The 14,979-nt window shown below is 48.5% G+C and overlaps 1 protein-coding gene across 1 annotated transcript in view; it reads left to right on the top strand.

Moving 5' to 3' along the window:
- Positions 1-14,979, top strand: part of LOC135885744 (unconventional myosin-X-like) — a 208,624-nt gene that overhangs the window by 112,743 nt on the left and 80,902 nt on the right. The window contains exons 23-25 of the mRNA XM_065413650.1: positions 549-854; positions 12,288-12,327; positions 13,711-14,496. Of these exons, the coding sequence (XP_065269722.1) occupies positions 549-854; positions 12,288-12,327; positions 13,711-14,496 (1,132 nt within the window). The remainder of the gene's footprint in view (positions 1-548; positions 855-12,287; positions 12,328-13,710; positions 14,497-14,979) is intronic.

Raw genomic sequence — 14,979 nt, 5'->3', positions numbered from 1 at the left:
TGTAGCACAGTCTCAGATGCTTACGCTGGCCCTAGGGGATCATTCTCGGATTGTGTTTGAAATTTCAAGGTGGTTCAGTGACCAGCAAAGTGGATGCTAGGGGTGTTTTCCTCTATAAAGATTCCAGGGGGTCTGTGCGAAGGGCATACAAATGTGCTAGGCTGGTAGCTTCCCAGAGATGTGCATGTAAGATTTGAGGCGCATGAAACTTCCTTTCTAGTGGGTGACAATCTGTCCTTCATCCCCTGGGGATCTCATGCTCATTTTCCCTTTCAACAAAGGCAGACATATTAAAGCAGCTCAAGAAGGGTCACTTTGGAGACAGGAATAAGGTGGCAGATGCAGGAAAGAGGGCAGCAAGGAAAAGAATCTTCGCGTGGTAGAAAGGGAGGGAGAGACTTGTGCCCCCTATGGGCACTGGAATGCTCACGTCATTTGTTCAGCACTTTGGTACCCTGGGGAGCCATTCCTTAGAAACGCGAGAGACATGACTGTCATAGAAGTGGTCAGTGACTCATGGCCCTTTAACTGTTTGGTTTTGTTTGTAGGAAGAAGTACCGAAAGGCCCTAGTCAGTATTGTGACAATCCAGAAGAACTATCGAGCGCACTTCTGGAAGAAAGCCCTCCTGCGACTGAAGGCGTCGGCTGTTGTCCTGCAGAAGCATTGGCGTGGCCAGCTGGCTCGCAGCCTCTATCGGCACCTACTGCAGCAGGAACAGAGACGGAAACAGGAAGTGGAGGAGAGGAGAAGGCAAGAAGAGGAAGAGCAGATCAGAAGGGAGGAAGAGGAAAGACAATGGCAAGAAGAGGAGGAGCTTAGGAGGAAACAGGAGGAGGAAGAAGAGAAGAAAAGGTACTGGATTATTTTTCACAGCTTTAGTTACATGGCTGGCCCCTAGTAGTGAATCTGCCAAGGTGTATGACTAGGTCTGAGGCCCTGGCATGACAACAGTGCCTTCAGGCCATAAGGAAGCAGTCACGTGAGACATCATTGCAGTAATTTGGATACATGCACAAGTCTCCTTAGGACAGGATTTACTCCTGGGAGCATTCTACACCAAAAAATTAAAAATTCTGTGCACAATATTTTAAAATTCTACTAATTTTCTTTGTCAAAATAACACTACATAATCACTCCAGTTGCAATTAATTTGGTAATTTATTTCAAAATACCTGTCAGCAAGTATGTCTGTAATAATACGGAGACACACACAAAAGTTCCCCCAGGAGTAGAGAGTTAAAAAACCCCAATGACAACCTGGTTCCTCTTTCTCTGCCCCCTTCCCCCCCCCCCCCTCTGTCCCCTCAGCTGGGCTCGGGGAGATACCCACAAACCCTCCTCCCCAGAGCCCACCTGCAGCCCCCCCAGTCCAATACACCCGACCCCCCCGAATCCCCTCCTCACAGCCCAGCTGTGGCCCCCCCCCGTCCAGACGCTCGTCTCCAACCTCCCCTCCCTCCCCAGAGCCCAGGGATCCAGAGGGCGAAACACCCTGATGCTCGGTCCCAGGTTTGCACGGCGTTTCCTGTGTGCTGCCCTCTCTTCCCTCAGGGCATGCTGGGAACTGCAGCTGCCAGGAACCCTCTAGCTCCCTGTCCCTCTCCCCAGCAGTGTCTTCTATGTGCAAGCTGGGTTCTGCCGAGTCCAGTGGCCCCTAGTGGTAGCTAGCAGCCCTGCAGCCCATTTCTGTGGAGGAAAGGAAATTCTGCATGCACAAGATTAATTTCTGCAAAATTCTGCATTGCGCAGTGGTGCAAAATTCCCCCAGGAGTAAGGATTGGAGTGGGGTCAGGTGGCTCAGAGTAGAAAAGCTGGGTAGGTATGGGCTATCCCGCATTCATTTGGAGAGTTAATTTACTGATTCCCCTCCCCCAATGCCCCTTCAACGTTGTTCCTCTTTGTTAATATGAGGAGTGGATTTTAGTCACTGGGCCAGGAATAAATATTTTCCTCCTACCTTCCCAATGTTTCGTGACCTCTGAAACATCTAAGATCAGCCAGTGTCTGAGACAGGGTACCAGCCTTTATCAGTCATTGGTCTGTCCAGTATGACCAGTTATTCAGTGAGATGGATGATTGATCTCTGTTCTGGTATTGTAGTTCTTATGATCTTATCTGCTTGCAGTTCCTTTAGATAGTTTGAAATGCTTCTGAGCTGTGCTTTTTTAGCACCACTGCCCTTGCTCTATCACTCATCCCAAGAAAGTGTATACATGAAGATGTCATGGAAGTGCCTGGAAATAAGAGCAAATGTGCAGGAAGGGAGCAATCCGTGAATAACAAGAGGCACACCTCTCCAATGTCCCTCCTTTCAAGGGATGTCACTCATTTTAGTTCCACAGTTACCTATCTTCTACACAAATTTGGTGTCCCCTGACTTTTATTGTTGACATCTGCTTACACTGGTAATACAGAATTATAACACTGAAGTCATAGAAATATTTACACTAAGGGAATTAATCCCACACCATTTTAAGCTTCCTGCATGAATAATTGTTTTGTCCCCCTCACTTTGGGTCTTTGCCACATATGGTGTCCTGCAATTGGGCTTTGGCAGGTTGAGAGGCATGTAAAGGGGTCACATAAAAATCAGTAGGGAAACTTGTTGCATGGAAAAGGAATCGCCTACCACAGCAAGAGGAGATATCTATTGGATCTAAGTCTGGGTCCTTACATTTCCTGAGGTCAGTGCTCAGCTGTTGAATTTAAGAACTTAACTGGCAGCTCCAGCAAACAGAGGCCCCATTTGACTGATACACTAGTACAGTAACTCCTCACTTAAAGTCGTCCCAGTTAACTTGTTACGTTGCTGATCAATTAGAGAACATGCTCGTTTAAAGTTGTGCAATGTTCTCTTATAATGTTGTTTGGCCGCCACCTGCTTTGTTCACTGCTTGCAGAAAGAGCAGCTTGTTGGAGCTAGCTGGTGGAGGCTTGGAACCAGGGTGGACCGACAGCCCCCCTATCAGCTCCCCGCTCCCCTAAGCTCCCTGTGCGGCAGCCGCCCAGCAGGCTATCAATTGCTGGCAGTTCAGCTGTCCCTCCCCCCACTGCCCTGTGCTGCTCCTGCCCTCTGCCTTGGAGCTGCTCCTGGGAGCCTCCTGCTTGCTGTGCAGGGGGGTGGGGAAAGAGGGGTGCTAATATCAGGGTGCCCCCTCCCTCCCCTGCTCCTTTACCCCATTTCCATGGGTGGGAGGGGACACGACAGGGCTCAGGACAGAGGGAGCTTGCTGGCAGCAGCTGCTGTCTCAACTTGCTGATATACTTAAAAAGGCAATATACTTAGAGTGGGGTCAGCGTACTTAAAGGGGCAATGTGCATCTCTCTCTCTAACACACACACACACACACGGTGTGTATGTCTGTCTCTCTCTGCCATGCTGTCTCCCCTCCCTCCATTCGTGCTGCCTTGTAGAGTGTGAGGCTACATGAACAACGTGTTAACCCTTGAGGGCTCAGCCAAGTGCGAGTTCATCATTTAGCAGTACGGCATTCCCTGGGAAATATCCCACCCTCTTCCACCCTCTGACTTCACCACCCCAACCAAGCTTCACAATCATCATTGCTGTGTACAATATTAAATTGTTTGTTTAAAACTTATACTGTGTATATGTGTGTGTATATATATGTGTCTGGTGAAAAAAATTTCCCTAGAACCTAAGCCCCCCCATTTACATTAATTCTTATGGGGAAATTGGATTCACTTAACATTATTTCGCTTAAAGTAGCATTTTTCAGGAACATAACTACGACGTTAGGCGAGGAGTTACTGTACTCCACAATAGCCCAGTCACCAGTGCTAAGCCTGCCCAGTGAGGTCTCGACATATTTAAGATGCTAATACTTGGTTTACGGAATCACTTTTCTGTCAAATGCTGCCTGTGTGGTCTCCGATTAGAGGGACCTTTCTAACTAAGCATACTCACCCCTCATGGTATTGATCAGGAGGAGCCATCTAGCTAATATCCTTCCTGCCTGTGGCAGGAGAAGTCTTCTAGCTAATGTCTCTCCTGGATGGCGAAAGCCAGTGGAAAGGTGTTGAGACCATTATAGTGCGTTGTCAGTGCCTCCTCGAGGGTTGGCAAACTGCTGATTTCTCTTTTTAAAAGGCCTTTGCTCACTCTCTAATTATCATTCTGTTTTGAATTTCCCTTTTCAACACCTTGGCACTTCGCGATTGCCAGGAGAGACTTAAAGCTGGCTTTCCACGCGACCCGCAACCTCGGCAGTCAAGAGATAGTCACTGGGCATCCTGAATGACAGCCAAGGCTGTCTTTGTAAATGGGATGAGGACATCCTCTCATGCTGGGTGGAACATTATCACAGCTCCCTGAATCACCCTCCAGCAGCCACTTGCTGAGAACTGGATGATTTGGCAGCCACTGTGGTTTCGGACCCAGACACTTGTACTGATGCACCAACGTTGGATGAAGTGAAGCATGCCAGATGTAAACTGAAAAACGGACGTGCGACCGGCACTGATGGCATCCCTCCAGAACTGCTAAAATGCGCTATTGATCCTATAGCGGAATCACTTCTGGCCCTCTTTTGCCTGGTGTGGAGAACTGGAACCTTGCCAGCCGCCTGGATGGACGGTATTGTGATCTCACTTTATACGGGCAAGGAACTGTGCAGCAAATGTAAGAGCTACAGGCTGATGATCTTGTTGTCCGTGCCAGGGAAGGTGATTGCGCGTGTTCTGCTGGCGTGTTTGGAGCCCCTGCTGCATCGGAAGCGTTACTCCCAACTGTCATGTTTTATGAGGAACAGGTCCACATTAGACACCATTTTGGCCCTCCGCTTGTTGTCGGAGATACACCACGAGTTCAAGAAGTCCCTGCACGTGGTGTATGTCAATCTTAAGGCTGTGTTTGATTCAGTTGATCAAGTCGCACTATTTAAGGCCTAAAAGGGTGTAGGTGTCCCTACCACTCTGCTGGACTTGATTAGTGAGCTGCATAATGGAACCACTGCCTCTGTACATCTGGGGAACTGGATGTCAGCAGCTTTTAAATCAGTAACTGGTGTCAGGCAGGGCTGTGTCTTGGCCCCTGCACTCTTTTGTCAGGCAATGGATTTCATAATGCAGCATTCTGTCAGGTCCATAGGCATTAAGAGTGGTGATCTCTCACTCTCAGATCTTGACTATGCTGCTGCTGATGTTCTAATACAGAGCCCCAACAGGTTTTGCGAGGCACTCCAGCAAATGGAGGCGGAATTGGCTAAGGTTGGCCTCCGTGTTTTGTGGTCAAAGACAAAGCTGCAAAATCTAGACTCAGGACCATCCGTGACACCAGTCTCTTTGAATAATGAAACTATTGAAGCAGTCTCCAACTTTTGCTATTTGGGTTCTGTACTCACCAATTCCTCCAACTCTCACACGGAGGTTCTCCACTGGATTGACATCGAAGCGTCTGCCATGGGTCGTTTACAATCAATATGGAATCAGTATCATCTCGGCACAACAACCAAGTTCAGGATCTATCTGAGCTGTATCCTCTCCGTAATGCTGTACGGTTGCGAAACATGGCCACTATGCCGCTCAGACTGGGCAAAGCTGGAGGCTTTCCGCACAAAATGCCAGCGTCGTATATTGGGCATAAAGTGGAATGACTTCATCTGTAATGCAGATGTGTACAGTCGTTCTGGTCTACAGACTACTGGGGCCATTGTCCACAGACGGCAACTTATGCTTTTCGGACATGTCGTGAGAATGCCACAAGACATTCCGGCAAACACTGTTCTCCAGGTGGCTTGTAACATCCGGGATAAAATTCCACCAGCTGAGGGGTGGAGGCAGCCCAGAGGCAGACCCCCATTACATCGGTGCATCAAGTCTGTTCTGACATTGGACAGCCTGTCAAGCCCTTGTGGCCACAAAGGAACAGACCAAATGGTGAACAGAGGCTTAGCCGACCATTTGGCTAAGCATTGAAGAAGAAGGGAATATTGTTGGGAAGGTGGTGGCATGACCTCTCCAATATTATCTATGTTTCTCAGGTCTCTTTGATCCCAGCTGGTTCTCTTCTGTCAGCCTGAGGGTGGAGTGTGTGTATGACTGAGGCCTGGTCTACACTGGGGGGCGGGAATCGATCTAAGTTACACAACTTCAGCTACATGAATAATGTAGCTGAAGTCGACATACTAAATCTACTTACCGCGGTGTCTTCACTGAGGTAGGTCGACTGCTAACGTTCCCCCGTCAACTCTGCCTGCGCCTCTCGCTCCAGTGGAGTACTGGAGTCAACGGGAGAGCGCTCGGCGGTCGATTTATTGCATCTTCACTAGATGCGATAAATTGACCCCCGCTGGATTGATTGCTCCGGAGGTAATTGTAGACATCTAATGATGGATGTTGTCCATGCTGATTATTTTAGACTATTAGCTGCCTTCAGTACTATCACATTTGAAGAGCTGTTGATGTGCCAGTGGACTGTAGCAGGGATTCTGAGAGTTGTTTTAAATGGCTCTGCTCTTTGCCCCTTGAGACAGCCTTTGGACAACTAGCTAACTCAGCATCACCACCAGGGTGCTCTCAAGTGAGCTCCCAGATGGTTCTGATTCGTTAGTCTTCCTACTTAGTTATATCTCAACTGCTTAACACTTTCCATTATACAGATTTTGACTTTTTTTTTAAAGAACGTTACGTTCTTTGAGTAATGGTTCCTATGTGTATTCCATAGGTGGGTGCGCATGCACACCATGTGCCTGAGTCTGGAAGTTTTTCTTAGCAATGTCCGTTGACCCACATGTTTGTTATGTGTCACCTCATGTTCCCTGTCGAGGATATAATAGATAGCGTGGTTTGACACCTCTCCAGTTCCCTCTTACCGCCATGTGGCCTGAGTCAGAAACCCCTGTTTCTTTGCTCTCTTAGGGCTCGTCTAAGCTAGAAATGCTACAGCGGTACAGCTGCACTGATGCTCTCTTATCGGCTTAATAATTCCACCTCCGTGAGACGTAGAAGCTATGTCAGCAGGAGAAGCGGCACACACCGGCCTTGTGCACCTACACCTAAGTGGGTGGAGAGACAATACTTTGTGCCAACTAGGGGGGCAGATTTCCTGTTCACCCACCCGCCCCCAGCCTCCCTTGTTGTCCAAGTGGGCTGTGGAATGGGCAAGGCAGCAGCCACAAATATCCACTCCTCTGGACAAGATGGCTAAGCGGCTAGACTTGCTGGGAAGATTGATTCCTCTGCAGGACTGTAGTTCCACATTGCAAATTAACGACTTTAATAACTATGGTAGGTTAGCAGAGTTCACAGACAAGCTCCATCCAATTCCATGCGCTGGTAGACAAAAAGAGACTGATCACCAGGGTGGCCGGCCCTCCGGGCAGCAGTGGACACAGCTGACACATCCTCTCGATCTCTAGCCACCAGAATAGTTATGTGAAGAGACTCGGGGCTACAATCTTTCTGCTTCCCTAGGGGTCCGAAATGCGATCGAGGACCTATTTTTTGACGAGAATAATCTCTTCAACAAAAAGATGAACGAATCCTTGCACTTTTTCAAGAATTCCAGATCGATGCTACAGGCCCTTGGCATATATATTCTGGCCCCTAGACTCAGGCAGCAGAAACAACCCTTCCACCCGCGACCGTGCACACCCTACCCTGCCTACTATCAACAAGAGCCCCCACACCACCACCAACAGTCTCGGAGACCTTACTTTCCTGTCTCTGCCACAACCACCTCTTTGAACGTCTCCCAACCAACGGCCAAAGGACAATTATGACGCAAACCTCCCTCAGTGCCACGTGTGCAGAGGTGGATTAAGATTTATTGGGGCCCTAGGCACAAAGAACTTTTCGGCCCCCCACACCGCCCTCGCCATGGGCCCCCCCACCCCCTGCTCCTCCTCTCTCCATTCCCCTTTCCTTCCCCCCACCCTCCCTCCCTTACCCATTGCATCTCTCTCCCATTCACCCCTTCCCCTCCCCCCAGTGCCTCTTCCCGCCACCCCACCCCCTTTCCCCACTGCTTCTTCCCTCCCCGCTCAACCCTCTTCCCCATTGCTTCTTCCTCACACCCCTTCCTCCATTCCCCTCCCTCCACTCCCTCATTCCCCTTCTTTTTCCTCATTCCCCTTCTCTTCCCCCTTCCCCATTGCCTCTTCCCCCCACCCTCCTTTTCTCATCTCCCCTTCCCCCTTCCTCATTCCCCTTCTTTCCCCCATTCCCCTCCCTCATTCCTCTTCTCTTCCCCCCACTGCCTCTCCCCCCCCCGCCCCCCACTGAGCTACTCAGCGCTGGCAGAAATGAGAGGGGGCAATGGTATGTGATCCCACATGCATCCCCCACACTTCGCCCCTGTTTGGGGGGGCATTGCCCTCCCCAAACTACATCCATCTCCTCCCCGTCTCCCGACACTGCAACCTCCACCTCCCCTGAGCTGGGCTCCCTCTGCCCAGAACGGGACTCATCTGCCCAGTGGGGGCTGGGAGCTGCAGCCACACACAGAGCCTGCCGGCATAGGTGCTGGAACTAGGGTGCAGGGGGTGCTGCAGCACCCCATGACTTGAAATTGTTTCCATTAGATACAGGATTTACAGTTTGGTTCAAAGGCTCACATCATCCCCACTATAAATATTGATCTTGAATACTTATGGCTCAGTGTCCTAACAGATAAAGCACAAGACGCGGTATTAGTTGCTGTCAGCTCCATACTGAGAAGCAGGGATTCTGAAAAAGATTTGGGGGTCATGAATAAGGGGCTACGTTTTAGTCACGGGTATTTTTAGTAAAAGTCATGGACAGGTCATGGGCAGCAAACAAAAATTCACAGCCCATGACCTGTCCATGACTTGTACTATATACCCTGACTAAATCTTGGGGAGGGGGGCGGCCCGGGGGTGCCGCGGGTGCTTGGGGGGACAGCCTCGGGGGTGCCATGGGTGCTCAGAGGGATGGCCCGGGGAGGCGCCGAGGGTACTGGCGGGGGCCTGGGACCCCCGTTGGTGCTGGGGGAGTGTTGGCGGGGCTGGCAGGCTCCCTACCCGGCTCCACGCTTCCCCGGAAGCAGCAATATCCCTCAGCTCCTAGGCGGAGCACGGCCAGGCAGCTCTGTGCGCTGCCTCCTCCCCAAGTGCCGGCTCTGCAGCTCCCATATTGGCTGGGAACCACGGCCAATGGGAGCTGCGGGGTGGTGCAGTGGAAGCAGCGCGCATACCCCCCTGGCCACGTCTCCCCCTATGAGGCGAGGGATGTTGCCGCTTCTGGAGAGCCCCCCCTCCCTGAGGTAAGTGCTGCCTAGAGCCCTCACCCCCTCCAGCACCCCAATCCTCAGCCCTGAGCCCCGCACCCAAACTCCTGCTGCTGCTGGGGGGGGGAGAGGAGGGGACGGTGGCCACTGCAGAAGTCACGGCGGTCAAGGAAAGTCACGGAATCTGTGACTTCCGTGACAAAGTCGCAGCATTAGTTATGAACAATAATCATCTGAACATGCGCTCCCAGTGGGACCCTGTGGCCAAAAGAGCTAGTGGGATCCTGGGATGCATAAACAAGGGAATCCTGAGTAGAAATAGAGAAGTTATTTTACCGCTATATTTGACACTGGTGTGACGGCTGCTGGAATCCTGTGTTCTCATGCCCACAGTTCAAGAAGGATGTAGATAAATTGGAGAGGATTCAGAGAAGAGCCACAAGCATGCTTAAAGGATTACAAAACATGCCTTATAGTGACAGACTCAAAGAGCTCAATCTATTTGGCTTAACAAAGAGAAGGTTAAGGGGTGACTTGATCATAGTCTATAAGTATTTACATGGGGAACAAATATTTAATAATGGTCTCTTCAATCTAGCAGAGAGAGGTATAACACAATCCACTGGCTGGAAGCTGAAGCTATACAAATTCAGACTGGAAATAAGGCATACATTTTTAACTATGAGGGTAGTTAATGAATGGAACAATTTACTGAGGGTTGTGGTGGGTTCTCCATCACTGACAATTTTTAAAGCAAGATTGGATGTTTTTCTAAAAGATAGGAATTCTTTTGGGGACATTCTATGGCTTGTGCTATACAGGAGATCACACTAGATGATTCCAATGCTCCCTTCTGTCCTTGGAATCTGTGATCAAATTTACAGGGAGATTAAAAATCATGCAGATGAGGAGATTACTTACCTACAATTGGAAGTTCTTAGAGATATGTGGTCCCTATCTTATTCCACACATGGGAGCGCATGCGCACCAAGCACCTGAGTCTAGAAGTATCAGAGGGGTAGCCGTGTTAGTCTGAATCTGTAAAAAGCAACAGAGGGTCCTGTGGCACCTTTAAGACTAACAGAAGTATTGGGAGCATAAGCTTTCGTGGGTAAGAACCTCACTTCTTCAGATGCAAGAAGTGAGGATCTTGCATCTGAAGAAGTGAGGTTCTTACCCACGAAAGCTTATGCTCCCAATACTTCTGTTAGTCTTAAAGGTGCCACAGGACCCTCTGTTGAGTCTAGAAGTGTTTCTTAGCAGTGTCCGTTGACCCGCACGTGTGTTGTGCATCTCGTCATGTTACCCGCCAAGGATATAATAGGTAGTGTGGGTCAACACCTCTCCACTTTCAGTAGCAGGCTCTGGTGGATTCTCTCCTGCTTTGCCGAACCGAGGCAGAGTATGCACAGTCCACACTTGGTGCCCATCCAAATACCAGATTGTGATGTGAAGAGGGTCTGGATTGGGATGACTGAGTCTCCCTTGATCTTGTGTGAGGAGATCTAGGAGTGTGCTGAAGCCAGAATCTGAGGATGTCCGCGAACCAGAACTGCTGGGCCAGAAAGTGGCTATGAGGATGATGTTGGCTCTGTCCTGGTGAATCTTGTGTAGCACTTGAAGGAGGAGGGAATGAGGGGAAGGCAAAGTGGAGGTCACTCGTCTAGGGGAGGAGAAGAGCATCCCTCCAAAGATGACATAGGGCGGGGGGCTGGGGTGCCCGAGAACAGCCCCGTCCCCGCCCCCCAGGGCAGCTGGAGGGTCTGGGAGCCCAGGGGCGCTGAAACTGCAGGAAGAGGGTCAGGGTGGCTATGGTCCCTCCACTTTTAAAAGTGAGAGGGCATAGCCCTTTTAACAAAAGAAACCTGCCTTGGGGGGTAGGTGAGAGCAGGGAGCAAGGCATGGCCACCACTAGCTTCTGCTCAGCCAGGGCAGATAACTCTTTTGAGTTATCAGTGACTTGGAAACAGGTAATGCCATTTTTGACATAGTGTGCCGCTTCCCCTCGATCCTTTCTAAATAGGTCAGAACCATTTATTTTAACATTCCAGTCATGCAAATCAACCCACTAGCTTTCAGCAATACCAACTAGATTTAATTTATGCTCATGAATAAGCAATTTCATTTCTTGTTTGTTACCCAGGCTCCTAGCATTGGTATATAGGCAATTAAAGAATTGCTTCTCTTTGTGTCCTTTGGTTTTCAGATTGGGCTAAGTTTTATAAATCACCATTTCCTGTCTGTGTTTTGCTCAGTAGAAGTTGTTGTGGGAAGACTGCTGAAATCCTCCATACCCATTACATCAGCACTACGCATGCAATGCCACATGCAGCTGAACCTCCAGATAGACACATGCGCAATGGCTGTAGTGGCTGCTTTCTCCCAACAAAGTACTGTCTGGCTCAGGAGAAGGTGCACTGGGCCGGGAACCAGGAGATTGACACTTTGGGTTTCACTTTTTGAGCTCCCTGGTATTAATAATTCAATGTAATTTACAATCTTTATTATTGAGAAAGGTCTCATATGCCACTGAGCGGTTATGCAAGCTGAAAATATAACCCAGATTACTAGCGTGGAAGGGTCTAGTCTCAGCCACTTAGCAAAGTGCTTAGATTTGGCAGGTTCTTTCTGAGACACAGTGTAGCTATGTCAAGTGCTAATCAGAACACAAGCTTAACTATGGTGTTGCCATGGCCCTGTCATAATTAAAAAAAAGAGAACTTCCTCAAAACTGAAATTGTGCACATAGAGCCTGTTCCAGTGGTCTTGGAAATCAGTGGAAAAGCCTCCCATTGACCTCAATGGGCTTTACAAGACCATAATGAGTTTATGTAATCCTGCCTTCTTGTCCTTTCAGCCCCACTCCATTTGATCCAATTTCCTGATTTATCTCAAAGTAAAGGATGCATGTGCGAGGATGGGCCATGCCAAGCGTGAAGGAGCTTGGTGGTTTTAATAAATCAGCTTTATAACAGGAGCCTTACTTCACCCTTAACCATGGAGAGATAATTCTCCATAATTTCTATTAAAATACTCAGATGATCTGGGTTTGTCACTTACTATTGTCTTCTTTTGAACAGAGAAAAAGAGCAGCTGAATGCTGTACTCCAGGTGGCTCAGGTAAGTTTAATTGTTGATTCCTTTGCTGCGTCTCCTCTTTGGACCTTCTGTAGCTCAGGCCTCTCTGCTGGTTGCCTTCACTGACTATGCTTTTTTCTGAAATATGCATCTTTGTTTTATTGTGATAAAACATGTTAGAAAAACTCCCTACGAAAGCATTATTTTCCTTCTTAATCTGCAGGTGCCTGACCGCAGCAGAACGGTTGTCTAGTTAACCTGGCATGTTCATGGTTTTAGTATCCTCTTGCATAGTTCCTATCTAGAGATTTCAGGATTAGACAGGTTGCATCCTATTTTATCTCTGACGGTGAGCTTATTGCAATGACCCTTTGATGAGCTGCATTGTGTGACACAGTCCTTTTTGCTATATTGTTGCCTGCAACAATCAAAACAAAGGAAGAGTGGAAAGGAGTTAGAAGGGCTATGAATCTCCACCTTATGATTGCCAATCTAACCATTCAAGGTTCTAGCAACATAACTGAGCATGTTGAACAAGCTGATTGTAAAAACAACTTGTTATTTTCTGGTCTCCCTTCCTTTATCTTCTTCATCTAATCCTGGTTCGTCAGCTCAGGTAGATGAGAGATCCAAATGAAATAACTTTTTAATGCACATACTGAACTAGCAAAAAATAGGATCTAAACAACAGTTTGAGTCTTAACCCAAGCAGGCACTGATCACTGTGGAAGGAAGAGACCACCTAGTTGGCTGCACTGTCATATTTGTGTGGAACTACGTGGATTTACATGATACCTTTAATATTTATTGTAGGCCCATCAATAATCATTTTCCAGCTCATGGGGGGGGGGGAGAGCAAGAGGGGGCCCCTGTTTATCTCCAAACTGTCATAATGTTTTCCAGTCTCCTTCATCATCTGTATATTGTGGTGCATTTCCTGGAATTTTCCTTCATCTCTACCATACTTCAGTGTGGATAGCAGGTGAACAGGCCTGGTCCTCTAATAAAGCAGCTAACCTTCCAGTGAGGCTACAGAGCAGCTGAGAAATTCAGAGCTATATTCCTTGACTGGAAATACCATAGCTGTGTATTGGAGTGGGAGGGAGAAGTGCATCCCCACCTCCCTGCAAATGACTTTGACAGAGACCTGACACTAATATTAGAATCTCCAACCTAGAAAGCAGGTGACTGGAAGAAAGAGGATGAGTAAAGATGTGGTAATTACCCCTGTGGCTTTTGGCCCACAGATGCCCAAGGGATGCAGAGTGGGAAAAGCAGAAAGGATGCACACAGTGGCTTTTTATAGAGGGAAAGTGAGAATACAACAGGCATGTTCCTGTGGGGAAGAGAAATTGGAGGACCCAGGAAGGCAGCCCCTCTGTAGGTTGGGGCTCTTTAATTTGATATTGACACAATTTCTTTAAGGTGGAGGTGTTAAGAACCCAGGAGGAGGAGATCCCACTGCAGGAAGAGGAGAGAAGGCAGATGGAGGAAATCCTAAGGCTGGAAAAGGAGATTGAGAAGCTACAGCAGCAGCAGAAGGCAGATCACATGTCCATTGCCTGCGAAAACACCAAGAATGAGATTAACCGGCAGCGAGAAGAGGAGATCCAGAGGCTAGAGAAGGAAGCATCCAGGGTCGCTCAAGAGTTCTTGGAACTACTGGATTTTGGAAACCTGGATGAAAGTGTGCAAAGCCTAGAACATTCACTCTCCAATGACGGAACCCTCAACATTGACTGCAGCCTTGTGGCGCCTCTGGCTGAGGAAGAAGTAGATGAAGGCTTTCATGCTGATGATGAGGGGCTCTCTGTCCCCAGCCTGGTTGTTCTGGATCAACACGGCACCAGAATCAGCAACAACTCCACTGAGGAAGACACATATATGAATCTGCCATTTCTGAGAAGGGGTGAAGTGGAGGTAGACAGCACTACAGATCATCTTGTGGAAAGCCCCGAGGAGCACAGTGCCCCATCTGACACCACAGAAAGTATTTACAACACAGTCTCAGAAACCCTGAGGAGTAACAGTGGGGAGATGGGAGAGCCAATTTACAGCTTCCCACCAGATGTGGAGTCTGACTATGACCACGAGGAGTTTGATGGTTTTGGAGATACTGGCAGCACCTTGGCTGAGCCCCTAAATGGTGAGGAGGTCTTGAGGCGTTCCCATGGTACCAGCATGGACTCCAATCGTGGCAGCCTAGACTCGGTAAGAATTTTTGCCTTTAGTTGAAAGCCAGTTTTGCTTTATTGGTATTTGTGACCTTTGCCTTTTTAATACATATCAGACCGATGCTTTCATTCTCTGGTGTCTCACTTTGAGTGCAGTTATTAGTAGATAATACTCTCTTAGTCCATCTCCTGTTATATAGGAGGTCAGAGTAAATGATCACAGTGATCAATTCTGGCCTTAGAGTCTATGAATCTTTGCTGGCCAATACTAGAACACTAATAATGGTCATGAGAGAGAGAGAGAGGACCTGATGTGTTGGCAGTAAGCAATTAGCAAAAAGGCAGAGGGGATGAGTCTCTCCATCATTACTGGCCCCTACACAAGCCAGCAGACTTCCGCGTTCTGTACAGGTGCTTGTACTGTGCTCATCACCATGTTATCTAAGCACCTTCCAGCAGTGTGATTAACATCTGCCATGTGTTCTCTCATCAGAGACTTTATATTAATAGAAGACCTAAT

This window comes from Emys orbicularis, chromosome 11, assembly GCF_028017835.1.
Source record: "Emys orbicularis isolate rEmyOrb1 chromosome 11, rEmyOrb1.hap1, whole genome shotgun sequence".
NCBI classification, from domain to species: domain Eukaryota; kingdom Metazoa; phylum Chordata; order Testudines; family Emydidae; genus Emys; species Emys orbicularis.
The sequence above is the reverse complement of the archived record's forward strand: the minus strand, read 5'-3'. Positions and strand labels throughout refer to the sequence as shown.